The sequence below is a fragment of the Neltuma alba genome, unplaced genomic scaffold (assembly GCF_004799145.2).
Source record: "Neltuma alba isolate B1F8T4 unplaced genomic scaffold, ASM479914v2 tig00013161_pilon, whole genome shotgun sequence".
In the NCBI taxonomy this organism is placed as follows: domain Eukaryota; kingdom Viridiplantae; phylum Streptophyta; class Magnoliopsida; order Fabales; family Fabaceae; genus Neltuma; species Neltuma alba.
In genome coordinates, this window is record NW_021637472.1 from 23797 (window position 1) to 37138 (window position 13342).

The window sequence follows — 13342 nt, forward strand, 5'->3', positions numbered from 1 at the left end:
GTCTAGATATTAACATGCAATTAGCTGTGAAGTTCCTTTATGTTATGACTCTTACACTCTGTAATTTTAGTGCAGATTATTGTTCAATTAATAAAATTACCAAAAGAATCTAATGGCTTTGGATCCTTGCAACTTTTATAATTATTGTCTAATGATGGCATTGTATTGCTGCTCACCTAACCTGTCGTCCTTAATTGGGTGAGTTGGGTAGTCCATTTGTTGGCCTGGCCTTTGCCTAGACATGTCATAAGGCTCACGGGGCCTTTGCCTAGACATGTCATAAGGCGTATGAGGTGTGTTTTGACACATCTTCATAAAGTTTTATAATCAAAGTTTAAATATCAGTTTAAGTTTTATATTTTATGCTGTGGCTTCATTATGCTGTGGCCTCATTATTTCTCATTTACATTGCTTAAATTGGGTAAATGCAGTTATGTTTTCAACTTGGTGGGGCCATTTATTAGCTGTCCTGCTTTACAAGAGCAATGTGTGTGTATAATTCATGCATTATTGGTACGTTTACGAAAGAATCCATCTCCTGAAATCACCTGTGTGCTTGGGGAACAACTACAGGTATCTATTTACGACTCATTTTCCCTGTGCTTTCCCTGTATTGTTTCCCTATTTAACCTATTTTTTCCTGTTTGTTGTCTATCTAGTTTCTGGTTTCCAAGTTAGTGGCAAGTTGTATTCCTTATGAAACCAAAGAAGGATGTCCTGGCACTAAATCATCACAAGTTCTATCTCTTCTCCGTATGTTAACTGTGGATTCTGATCCTTCAATGTATGATTATATCAGAGTGAGTTTCTGGCATTTAACTTGTATCTGCCATGGTGTGGTTATATTTTATTATGCCTTGTGGATTATTGAGAATATATCCGTTACAGGAATTGGAATCCTTCCCTGAATTAGGAATCTTCGATGAGATAAGGAAATTCCATGAAGGATTATGCCTTGCTTACTCTTTTGGGGACCTGTTATTGAAGGTCAATGTTTTTCCTATCCCAACCCATTTTTATGTTTATGATGTGAAGTATAAAGTTTGGTGCTAACTCTATTTTAATTTCTCATGTGGGCTATCTGTTTTCAGTTTGTGAAGAGGTCATGCTTTGTTCCACCAAGGATACTTTTCTCAAGGTGATTCACTTTCTTAGCATTCCCAGGACATTTAAGTAAACTTACTGGGGGATGTGAACCTTGCTGGGTGGGGGTCAGGGTTCCTCTGCCTGAAATTAGGAGAGGGGGAGACTGCCCCCTTTTCTGCCCCCACAGATAAAGGACTTTGAATGCAACCCCTGGAAAGTTCATTCCCCACAGGACAAGTACCTTGACAAATGAAATCAAAGTTTCTGTGATTTAAAACTTCCTTCAAAAGTTTGTCTTTCTGAGGTGGTTGCTTCTTGAATTTGTTTCTCTCTTGTAGTCTTAAGGCATTGCACAGCAAGTTATTGGTTGAAGAAACTCTCATGAGAGGAGGAACTGCTGAAGATTTTTCCAAAGACAGATATTGGCATGGTGATCGTGAAATTGTCCATGCAATCTGGAGACTTGTTCGCATGTGTAGTTCAAATGATGCAAGCTGTGTTCGAGAATTGGTGTCAGATTTCATATCCAGGGTATTCTCTTTTGTTTCCACATGTTTATGTTTGAAATCGCCGATATATAGTTATCCCATGTCAAGCCGACAAATTTTCCTCTTAAAAAACGCATTGTTGCTGCAGGTTGGTGCAGGGGACCCACATTCTGTTGTTTTCCATTTTCCTGGTGTGACCAGCCATATCCATGTTGGTAAATTAATGGATACCTGTGATAAAATGGAAACTGGTTCTAACATGGAGACATGCTTATCTGAAGAACTCCTGATTGTCCTTATGAAATTTCTAAAGAAGTATCTGATGGATGATTCTGTGAAGATTATTGATATGGCATCACAGACTCTTCGGGTATGTTCATATGACTGAAAAGACAAGTACTAATTAAGATTTTTCATGTAAAATTAAAATATGAAGCCATTTCAATGTATGATATATGCACTTTGGTAGGGCATCCGTGGAGTATTATTTTTGTTTGAATGTCATGTAAATATATACTTGTATCTTAATTTAAATTTATTATATAGGCCTTAGCAGTTTACTGAATGTTTATATTAATGAGAAAAACGCTTATTAAGTTTATCATACATGTTTTTGAGCTAAGTACTTTCTTCCAATTAGTTAATTGCAAAAAATCACATTCCTTGCTCCTTGCAACTCTAATTGTCTGTGCTGTTTTAGTTCAAGTTACCTAGCTCAAGTTATCTTGTGACATGACTTTTTCTTCCCTTTTCTGATAGGGAATCCTTTCCACTGAAAGAGGCCAGAGTGCTTTACGGTCTTTTGATTCCTATGAGAGTTCTCTGATTGAGGTAATTTTATAGTATATGTCGGAGTCAAGATTTTCCACATCAGGAGTCAGTGAAGCTTCTTCTTGCAAATTTTGCTTGGCCACAATTGCTAATCGCACACTGGATGCAATGTGGAAATGCATGAATATTTGGCATTAAAGTGAAATACTTGAGTGAAAATGTGAATGTGTGATCCTTATTATGTTTCTGATGAGGCATGATATTCATGGAATCTCTTCCCTTAATAACCCATGTGGAATAAAAATACAGGTGCATTCCAAGGGTGTCAATATTGAACTTGTGGATAATTTCCTTTTGGACCTGGAAAAGAAGTCAGAAGGTATGCTTTATGAACTTTTGCGTGGATTGAGCAGTTATTGTGAATTCAAGAGTGGTTGAGTCTAAATGAATGCTTTTTTTATTGATCCTCACGAATACTGTAGGACGTGAGTCAACATCGCGTGAGTTTTGTTCTGCTAATAATTGTTTCTCAACTTTGGATATACATTTTAACACTTAAAGGGGATTATAATATGCCTTCTGTAAGAACTTCATGGTGTTACGTTTTAGTGTTTGGCTGTGTTACCTTTCCAACCGTTCAAACGAAATTTGGGTGCAGAGGAGGCGTAAGTGTGAAAATATCTTTGCTTTTGTTACTCCTTATTCCAAATATATATATTTTTTTACATAGGATATGACTAGGAGTTGATTATATAGCATTTATTAGGGTTTATTTTTCAGTTTCTTCCTCCATTTACATATGTATTTACTTTCAATTTGAGCAGGAGTGTTAGAGCACACATGGCATGGTCCTATGTTTAGCCTTTATATTATAATGCCTTACTATTTCATGGTCAACTATCTTCATTATGTGCTTGATTATTTTTGCTAATTTGGTGGACTTGTGTCTCCCTGTAATCATTGCTGTGATTATGGGATCAAAGGTGATGCTAATAATTGCATGTTCCCTATTTATATGCATTCAAGTTTAGAGAATAAGAAACATGGTTTATTTTTACTTAGTCTCTGTTTCATTCTTTTGCTAGTCTCTGTTTCATTCTTTTGCTGTTATGTTTCAGTATAAATAAAACATTTTCATACTTTCTTATGGTCCTATTCCTTAACTTCCCATTTTGTATTGATTAACTGTGTTGTGTGTTACATCAATTTCATCAGTTGAGGCAATTTCACTAGAGAAGTCTTCTGTGTGGTTGACGCATGGTAAATCTTTTGAGATGTGGATTTGCCCATTGGCATATTCGCTGATTGTCTACTGCAATGATGTGATACTGAGGTATTTACATAAATGGCTAATTGTTTAGAATTAAAGCGTTAGCAAACCTTTGTCTATGTCTTGTCTTCACATTTCCCCTTCTCATATTCCTGGGGCATTTTACTTCCAGGTTGTGTCAGGATATTGTATTTCTTAAAGCTGAAGTCGCTGAGCTTCTTTTGCCAAGTATTTTTGTCAATATTGCTGGAAGGAAGGATGTGGATATTGATCTTCACAAATTAATCTCTTTACAGGTAGTATTCCAGAGCTGTATTTCTTCCCCTTGCCCTTCTCCCAAACAGAAAGAGCTGATTGTGTCAGTACACTACATTATATTAGCAATGGTGAATGACTGAATTATATTCTTCTTTCCTCCTGCAATATTTGACTCTAAGGTGTTTGGCACACCTGTATTTATGTGGTTATTTTGGATTTCCTAGTTTCCATGGTACTTGCTTTAGATGCCTGTATTTGGTCTAACACTTACTGTATATACTATCATGTCTCTCATCTTTTATGGTTAAAAGAATCTGCACCAAACATGGGAATTTTAGATACTCATTCATTATACTTGATAATGAAAGATGCCACTTTGAAATACTTGCATACATTCGCTCTCGACATAAAGTTCATATTCTTTAACATGATTATTTGCAAATAAATTTGGTGAATCTTTTGTGTGCTTGCAGTTGCGAGAGCATGTTTTTGCTGAGTCCAACAAGTTGACCAAATCGATTCAAGTATTATTAAATTGCCTTAATGAACTTCGCATCTCTCATGTTGCGGAAAGATCTTTTGTACAAACAAAGCGAGAAAATTCCAAGGTATTAACTATTCACGTTGCTTTTGGGATGTTCTACAATATGCTTTTAACTTCTTAACCTATCCATATAAGACGTCTTATATTTTTTTAGGTAAATATTGTCAGATTATTATAATATGTAGATATAAACAATTTTCCCGATAAAGTATTTATGTACATTTTAACAACATCCGTACCCTGTGTGCCATGGTGGTTGGTGCCGTCACACTCACATTGTTGATTGGACTGATTACTATATAACATGCCTCAAATTCAACTCCAGGTTAAAACTGGATAAGATATTTCACCATGTTACCTGACTGTTTGGCTGAAGCTGTGGTTTGCTAATGCAGAGTTCAAAGACTTCAGGTTACAGCAACAAATCACGATTAACACCAGCGAAGGCAAGAGACTCTTCCATTGCGTCAAATGTATTGGCAAAGTCAGCATCCTCATGGGATAAGGTATAATCTTTCCTTCATTCTTGCCTGCATAGTGCATAGTTTTCATTGTTTACACAGATTTCTATATTATTATTATTATTATTTTTATTTTATTATATATTGTTTTTTGGCTAAATTCAACTCCATTTGTTTTGTCCTTATCTTCCCAGGTGTATTGGTTTTCCGTTGATTATCTTTTAGTTGCAAAGTCAGCAGTTGTAAGTTTCAGATTTCAATACTTCAGGCTTCTTCTGGAAGTTCCTTTGAATTATCCTCTTGCTCCTTCAATTTTTTTTTTTCAAATTTTTTTTTAAACATTATAACGACGCTCTTCTATTTCTGTTATAGAGTTGCGGATCATATTTTGCCTCTGTGATGTATGTGGAACATTGGTGTGAAGAGCAGTTCAAGGTTTTGTCTTTGGGGGGGCCAGATTTCTCCCACAAGAAAATGGTAGGTTGTACTAAATATTTATACCTGATGTTTTCCCCTACACAAGATAGGACAATCTGGTTTTGTTGTATTATGCTTCCTTTGTTTAATTTGTACACGGAAATTGGCCCCTATGTATATATATTATTTCGGCAACTATATTATATCTTTTCCTTATCGCCTTCCCGCATTTCAGTTGCCAGATCATATTGAAATACTTGTCTCAGCAGTCACTAGAATCAATGAACCTGATAGCTTATACGGAATTCTTCAGTCTCACAAGGTTAGTCTCTCTTTTTTACTGATTTATCTCTTAACTGAGTAGTGGATGGTATTCTTCTTTTAATTGGTATTTTGATGGTTAATTGAGTAGGATGGGAAACCCTCCCCTAAAAGGTAGTTAACCCACTTAAATACCTGTTATGGCATCCGATGCTACTTTACAAGGGACCTAAGCATCTCATTATCTTAATCTTCATTAATTGGCCGTGAGGACCCTTCATAGGCAGTTTTTTCCAAGGCTGTGGACAACTAGGCTCCAGTACTAATTGATATTTACTCAAAATGGGGAATCCTCCTCTTAAAGCTAGCTATAGAGGCGGGAGAGTTCCCCTCATATTTCTAGGTGGAGAAACTGTTGCATTTACAGCATGTAACGCATAGTTAAATGCTGAGTTAACAAGGTTTTAGTATTTATTCAGTAAATTTTTTATTCTTTGAATTTTGGGCCCCCCCCCAAAAAAAAAAAGAAAAAAAAACATTCAACCACCAATCCTCTTAACAATGTTTTAGTATTTACATTGTGATTGCTCCCCCACGTTTTACCACATATTGAAAAGATTACAGCACCAGAAATTCTGTATAAGCCTGCTCACTCTTCGAAAACCTACTCTACCAAACTTCTAAGAGAGGCAGACAATTTAGAATATATGATGGTGAGTTTCTAACTTACAAAGTGACATGGCTCAAACAATGGGACTAAATGTTGGATTAATAGGTCCCGTCATCAAACGTCACAGGTTTTTGTAGCTTTGAGCATTGCTGGCTACTGCAAAGTCCATAGTATGGTATTCATTGTAATATTTCAGCATTTTGTCTCACTCTGATTGGTCTTTTATATGGTTTGATGGAAATAGCAGTTGAGTTCTCAAATCATCACTTTTGAGCATGAGGGAAACTGGGGAAAGGCCCTTGAATACTATGACTTGCTTGTAAGATCAGATATTTCAAAACTGGAGGATAGCAGTTTTTTTAGTTTGCCATCAGATCACACGCAAGCAGCAGGTTCTTCATCTATTTCCACAACGGTTGATCAGATAAGGCAATTCAAGCCTTACAAAGGGTTGATTAGATCGTTACAGCAGATTGGATGCACACATGTTCTGGACTTGTATTGCCAAGGGTTAACATCAAGGAATGACCAGCTTCAGCATGATTTAGAGTTTGCTGAATTGCAGTATGAGGCTGCTTGGCGTGCTGGGAATTGGGATTTCTCTTTACCATGTACAGGAACTTCTACTCCTTTAATGCAGAATACTAAATGCGATCATTTCAACGGCAGTCTACACAGGTAATAAGCATAAGAATCTATATAATGCACTTAAATGTTCAGCAGCAAGTTCTGAATTCTAAATTTCTTTTTCTCGAAAAGTTGCCTGATTGCATCTGGCTACTCTTATGCTTAGTTGTTTGAGAGCACTCCAGGAGGGGGACTTGAGTGACTTCTGTAGAAAGTTGAAAGATTCAAAGCAGGTAATTTTGGTTTCCTCATTCTTTGTGCTTGTGGACTTCACGTAATTTCATAGTTTGTACACTTTTTTAGGAGCTTTTGTGGTCTGTTTCTCAAACAAGTGAAGAGAACACACAGTACATTTACTCAAATATAATGAAACTTCAGGTACCCGTTTATCTCGTCTCTTGCTCCTTATCATGAAGTTTGTATTGCCTTTGGTTAGCAATCTCTTTAACTATTCAACTGCCTTGACGATACGTAATAAGGGTTGGAGTTCATATTGCTGCAAGAAAAAGATGAGATGAGAGGCAGCTAATACCATAATTTATAGCATTTCCTCTCAAGTAGGTTTAAGTATTAATCTTCATTACAATTTCCAGGTCGGGTAAGGAACTTTAATGAAAATGACAGCTTGTTCTATAGTCCTAGTTCCTAACGTAGCTTGGAAAAACAAGTACTTATTGTGGCTTCTCATGAAACAAAGGACAGCTTTCCTTTGTTCTCTCATGGAGCGCTAGGTTTTAAGCTATGTGAATAGCAGCAGCATAGTCATCACACCGCACCCGTTTGTCAATTTTCCAATTAACCAATTTACATCTAACAAATGTGTAAATAACCTGCCCAATATGCACCAGAGAAACCGTATACCCTACAATGACCATGATCCACAAACAGTATCGCCATGTCTGTGAGCTTTTGTGAGGTAATTGATATGTACAAACAAGCTATTATCCTAATTTTAAAAGTGATTATTTAAATATCTGTGACAAATATATTGGCGCTTCATGTTTTACTATTCCATCATCTTGGCATGGCATGGGATTTACGTTGGAGATCATCTCAACATAAAAGTTCAAAGCTCTGTCTTGAAAAGCAAAACGTGTCTCCTGAGCCTGCAATTCCTAGCATCGAACAGGTAATTAGACAATTAATGTGTCTGAAAGGAGGTTTTGTATTTCCACTTCTCTTTGGTCACATATAACATACGCAAATGATTATGCATTCCTTCCTTCTGTCTTTTCTTAGATTTCGATGTCTTACATTGTTTTTTCTCAACCAGTTGTCATGGCTGAATTTGGATTGGTGCTCAATTTTGGAACGGATGCAGCTGCATATGCATCTATTAGAACCTTTTATAGCATTTCGGCGGGTTTTATTTCAGATATTAAGTTGCAGAGATTATTCTTTACAACATCTTCTGCAATCTGCCTCCACTCTTCGGAAGGTACTTTTAAGACTTATTATCACAAGTCCTGGATTGATTCTGAAGCAAATAGAGAAATGATTCTCCGATTTCTTAATTCTTTTGAATGGATGAATCTGCATATACATAGGAGATGCCTTGAAACAAATTGATAGCTACCTAAGTGGAATGGGGATCCCTATCCCAAAAGCTAGTTGTTGAGATGGGAGAATCAACCCATTTAAATGCCCGTATTGAACATCCCATGTTACTCAATGTGGTACTTAAGTATCCTGTACCACCAATTCTTCAGCACAAATCTGCTAATGGATTCCATGAATTAATCAAGAACAGATGGCAAAAATAAAAGAGATAAATTCAGAAATAAGGCCTGGCATAAAAAGTGTGGATTTAAGGTCTGAATTCCTTTCATGCATTTCTTAACTGGTATGATGCATATACACTCACCCTGAGCAAGAATCATGGATGACGATCACCTAAACCTGTGCTAGACAATGAGGAAAACAAATACAAATCAGCCCCATATTGATTACAGGATTCTTTGAATATTTACACTTAGTAGCTAGCGTATAATTACTAAAGGAAATTACAGGTCTGACTTGTTTAAAAAATAATCCGCAAGCTTTGCATGAAACATTTGCTTAATTAGGCCATAAGCAAGAGGATCATATTTGAATTTCGAGTGATAAATGAGGGGATCACAGCCAAGTTACAACAAGTTGTATTTTCTGATAAGTTGTTCTGTTGCTCAGGGATCTAGGTTCTCTCAAGCAGCAGCTGCTTTGCATGAGTTTAAGTTCCTTTGTGTTGAAGCCAAAGGGGAATCTTCATCCATGTATTGGCTAGGAAGGGTAAGTAGCTAAGCATGGCATCTAGTGCATGTGTGACTTTGTGATGAAGGGTTTGAAACAGTCAGTTATTTTGTCTCCGAATTAAATGCTTCAGTGGGTGTCCAAGTGGATGGACAGAAAGCTGCTGGAAAGGATTTTATTTAATAGTGTGCGTGATTGACTATGGAACTTTGATTCAGAACTGTCAATTTCCTTTTAATTATTGTTCCTTTTATTTTATTTCTAATTATTATTTTCTTCTGTATTTGATTAGTTGATGTTGCCTATATTAACACGAAATGGAATTTTTCAGGTTTTTTCGTTCTGGTAGAAGTTATATTGATATCTCATCTATGTTCCATGGCAATGGATTTTAACAATATTAAATATTGAATTTATTTTACAAAATTTTATTTCTTTTGCCATCTAGATTCTTTATATTTACAAATGTGAATCTATATAACATATATCCTGGGAACATAGCAGGAAAAGAGTTGATAGATGTGAAGGAGGGATGCAGACTTCACTCACTCGTATTTTTTGACACTCTTAATATGTGTATGAATGCATCTATACTGGCGAAAGCAGAAAGGATACATGCATAAGTTAATGGCAGAAAACTAAATAGAATCCATAAAAAAAAAAAAAAAAAAAACTGCGTGCAACTACAAAAATAATTGAATAATAATTGTATGTTGTGTCAGATTTTAATTTTTTTATTTAATATATTGATTCATAAATATAGAAAATTCAGTTTAACCATTGTCTGTTAACTTATGCTTATGTCTGCTTGCTGATAATTTACTCAAAAGTAGAGACAGCAATATGATTATTGTAACTAGAGAAGCTTCAAAATTCACCTGTAGAAAAACGAAGGTATTATAATTATAATTTTTAAAAAAATGAACATACCTCCAAAAAATAATGAACCTTAATTGATTAGCGATTTTTATGGCAGTAGGAGATTTTAACTTTATGTACTATATTAATGTATTGATTGGTCCTCCTTACTGTATCTGAGTATTGTAGCTTCTTTATGGCAGCTTGAAGAAGCAAAGCTTTTGCGAGCTCAAGGTCAACATGAGATGGCTATCAACCTCGCAATGTATATTTCAGAGAACTATGGGTCTAGTAACGAGGCTTCAGATGTATATCGGTTGATTGGGAAGTGGCTGGCAGAAACCAGATCTAGCAAGTTAGTGAACAAATGTTCCGTTTGTGCATCATTGTCATACTAATTTTTATTTTGAGAAGCCTTAATTTGCATTTTTTTGTTTCACTGGCTGATGATTGCAGCTCTAGAACAATTTTAGAGAAGTATTTGAAAACTGCAGTCTCAATCACTGAGAAAGTGAACGCTACTGATAAGAAGTCCATTGAACGCAAGTGTCAGACTCATTTTCATCTTGCACATTATGCTGATGCGCTATTTAGGAGCCATGAAGAACGACTCAGCTCTAGTGAGTGGCAAGCAGCAATGCGGTTAAGGAAACACAAGGTACCATGCTCAGTGACCCAAATAGACAGGCAGAAACTATTATGGAATATTTTGGGTGTCATTGTTATTACTTATGTGCAGAAAGTGGAGTTGGAGGCACTTGTAAAAAGAATAAGGAGCTCAAGAAAGGTAGTCCTAGGCCAGCTATCCATTTGTTTGGCTGGTGTTTTAAGGCTCTAACTCGTGTCACATAATTTAGGGGGAGAAGACTGACTGTTCCTTGAAGATAGTAGAACTGCAAAAGCAAGTAGCTATGGACGAGGAAGAGGCTCAGAAACTGCAGGTATTCATTGTTTGATCTATTATGATGGTTAACAGAGTCCTCAGACTTTTTAACATTTTACCCTGATATGTCTTTTGTCATATTGACTTTTACGTCACGAAATGATAGGTTTGCTTCTTCTTTTTCACCCGTCCTGTTTTTTAAGCTTGGTCATGTTTGAATCATATGGGCTAAACATAAGTCTTCTATTTCTTTACTTTCTATCATCACCCAGGATGACCGAGACAATTTTCTTAGCCTGGCTTTGGATGGATATAAATGTTGTTTAGTCACTGGAGACAAGTATGATGTGAGAGTGGTATGGAAATACTCTTACTTCCTCTGTAACTGATAGATTATACAGACGAATTATTTGAAGGAACTGTACATGTCGTAAGGTTTTCTGATTTCCTTGGACAAACTTCTTACTTTCAGGTGTTTCGTCTAGTTTCCTTGTGGTTCAGTCTCTCTTCTCGAAAAAATGTAGTGAATGCTATGCTTAGCACAATCACTGAGGTACTAGTGAAGGACAGCGTTTACATGGGTTTGTGTTTTAGTTTTGTTTAATATGGTTACTGAAGATCTTGTTTGGTCTGCATCTGAATGTATTTTCAGGTTCAATCTTTCAAATTTTTACCTTTAGTGTACCAAATTGCTTCTAGAATGGGTAGCTCAAAGGATGATCAGGGAACTTGTAATTTCCAGGTTTGGCATACTATAACTGAACCTTCCTTTTTATATTGTCCAGTTTTTCTATACTTAACACAATTTATGGACAATGCAGTCTGCTTTGGTGTCTCTTGTGAAGAAAATGGCCATTGATCATCCATACCATACAATACTTCATGTATGTAATTTTATGCTTTTCTTCTATCGTCAAACAGTTTTGTTGCATGTTCCATTTTGTTCTCTTTGCTTTCAATACTAGGTCTTTCTGATTCTACATTTTTTATTGAAGGAAGCAAAAAGCTTCCTTGGTTCATCTGGTAATACTTTGACCCATGCCATGCTGTATTTAATCCTTCCTTTTGTTGGAAAGCCTTCAATTCCTTGTATTATTTATGTCTGGAAGCTGTAATTTCTGGTTTAGAGAAGGGAGAAGGTACTCTTGTTCAATCAATCCTGAAAATTTCTTCACACCAGAACAATACACCGACCTCTTGTGTATATTTTTGAGGTTCTAACTAGCCAGAGGCGGTTATGGAACCTACTCCTAATATGGATGGATAATGAAAAGCTGGCAAAATAATATAATGCATTCTAAGACTCGGGAGAAGAGAAATGATTTTCTTTATCTTCTTTTTACATAAGCTTTTGGGTCTGGCAAATGGTGACCGCATCAAGGGCAATCAGCGTAGTAGAAGTTCATTTGTGGTTGATATGGACAAAAAACTTGCGGCAGAAAACCTTCTACATGAGCTATCGTCTTATCATGGAGCTATTATCCAACAAGTAATGTCCATTTTTGTGTGATTTATCTTCTTAAGGTCTGATTTTTAGTCTATACTCTTCAAACTTTTTGTTTGTCACATGTTTATAGACAAGGCAAATGGTGGAGATTTATATCAAACTTGCTGAGATGGAAACAAGGAGAGAGGTTGAGGAATTTATTTATTTTCCATATTTCGCTCATTATTGCTAAAATATATATTTTCTGAATTAAGATTGTCTTACAATCTTCAAAAATTTTCCAAATTATTTGTATTTTACAGCCTTCTCATCGGACCATTTATGCAGGATACCAATAAAAGGGTGATTCTGCCAAGAGAGCTACGTAGTGTTCCAGCATTGGAACGCGTGAGTGCATCACTCTTCATGCTGTATTTCTTTGTGATGAAAAATTTTGAAGGCTAATGTGATGATTGGCTTGTGGTTTAGGGAGAACTGATATTTTGTGTTGTTTTATGGTGGTATTCTAGAAATTTGAACTTGAATGAATATATATTTTTAATAATGCTGTTGACATAAAAACAACACCCTTGAGACACATAAAACTTTAAGTCATGCTACATATTTCATCATAGACAATTGACAAACATAATGATGAATCTTGTAATACTGATATGTATCGCAAGTTGATAACTTGTCCTGTAGAAATGTATAGACGTCAGCAGACAGCAGTAGCTGCCAGATAGGAATATTTGTGGTGCAAAAATATTTATCAATGTTGACGCGTGTTCCTTTCAATAAAGCTATGTTTGTGCTGAATTTTCTTTGGTTTACTTTGGGCATCCAGGTACCTGTAGTCACAGCTACTGTTCCAATCGACTATAGCTGTCAGTATTATGATGGATTTTCCTTATTTCAAAGGACTAGCAGATTCAGCAACGTATGTCTAAACCATTAGTCACACTCTCAGAAACGTTCCCTCATTTGCAATTTCCGGTGCTTAGATCTTCTCATGTTTGTCTAATACAGGATAATGAATGGTATAAATGCTCCAAAAGTGGGTTGAGTGCCTTGGATCTGATGGTTCCAGGTA

At 36.1% G+C, this 13342-nt stretch overlaps 1 protein-coding gene across 1 annotated transcript in view; it reads left to right on the plus strand.

The window, feature by feature from the left end:
• Positions 1 to 13332, plus strand: part of LOC114734937 (serine/threonine-protein kinase ATM-like) — a gene marked incomplete at its 3' end in the record, with an annotated part of 35485 nt that extends 22153 nt beyond the window's left edge. Inside the window, exons 35-68 of the mRNA XM_028922582.1 lie at positions 432 to 573; positions 660 to 800; positions 889 to 987; positions 1092 to 1138; positions 1425 to 1617; positions 1723 to 1944; positions 2334 to 2405; positions 2655 to 2724; positions 3561 to 3678; positions 3788 to 3911; positions 4347 to 4481; positions 4813 to 4923; positions 5073 to 5120; positions 5251 to 5355; positions 5531 to 5617; positions 6474 to 6904; positions 7020 to 7086; positions 7157 to 7235; positions 7864 to 7982; positions 8127 to 8291; positions 9023 to 9121; positions 10144 to 10295; positions 10397 to 10598; positions 10680 to 10727; positions 10798 to 10881; positions 11096 to 11179; positions 11296 to 11376; positions 11476 to 11565; positions 11645 to 11707; positions 12172 to 12312; positions 12401 to 12457; positions 12598 to 12657; positions 13097 to 13189; positions 13279 to 13332. Of these exons, the coding sequence (XP_028778415.1) occupies positions 432 to 573; positions 660 to 800; positions 889 to 987; positions 1092 to 1138; positions 1425 to 1617; positions 1723 to 1944; positions 2334 to 2405; positions 2655 to 2724; positions 3561 to 3678; positions 3788 to 3911; positions 4347 to 4481; positions 4813 to 4923; positions 5073 to 5120; positions 5251 to 5355; positions 5531 to 5617; positions 6474 to 6904; positions 7020 to 7086; positions 7157 to 7235; positions 7864 to 7982; positions 8127 to 8291; positions 9023 to 9121; positions 10144 to 10295; positions 10397 to 10598; positions 10680 to 10727; positions 10798 to 10881; positions 11096 to 11179; positions 11296 to 11376; positions 11476 to 11565; positions 11645 to 11707; positions 12172 to 12312; positions 12401 to 12457; positions 12598 to 12657; positions 13097 to 13189; positions 13279 to 13332 (3883 nt within the window). The remainder of the gene's footprint in view (positions 1 to 431; positions 574 to 659; positions 801 to 888; positions 988 to 1091; positions 1139 to 1424; positions 1618 to 1722; positions 1945 to 2333; positions 2406 to 2654; positions 2725 to 3560; positions 3679 to 3787; positions 3912 to 4346; positions 4482 to 4812; positions 4924 to 5072; positions 5121 to 5250; positions 5356 to 5530; positions 5618 to 6473; positions 6905 to 7019; positions 7087 to 7156; positions 7236 to 7863; positions 7983 to 8126; positions 8292 to 9022; positions 9122 to 10143; positions 10296 to 10396; positions 10599 to 10679; positions 10728 to 10797; positions 10882 to 11095; positions 11180 to 11295; positions 11377 to 11475; positions 11566 to 11644; positions 11708 to 12171; positions 12313 to 12400; positions 12458 to 12597; positions 12658 to 13096; positions 13190 to 13278) is intronic.
• Positions 13333 to 13342: the final 10 nt, after the last annotated feature.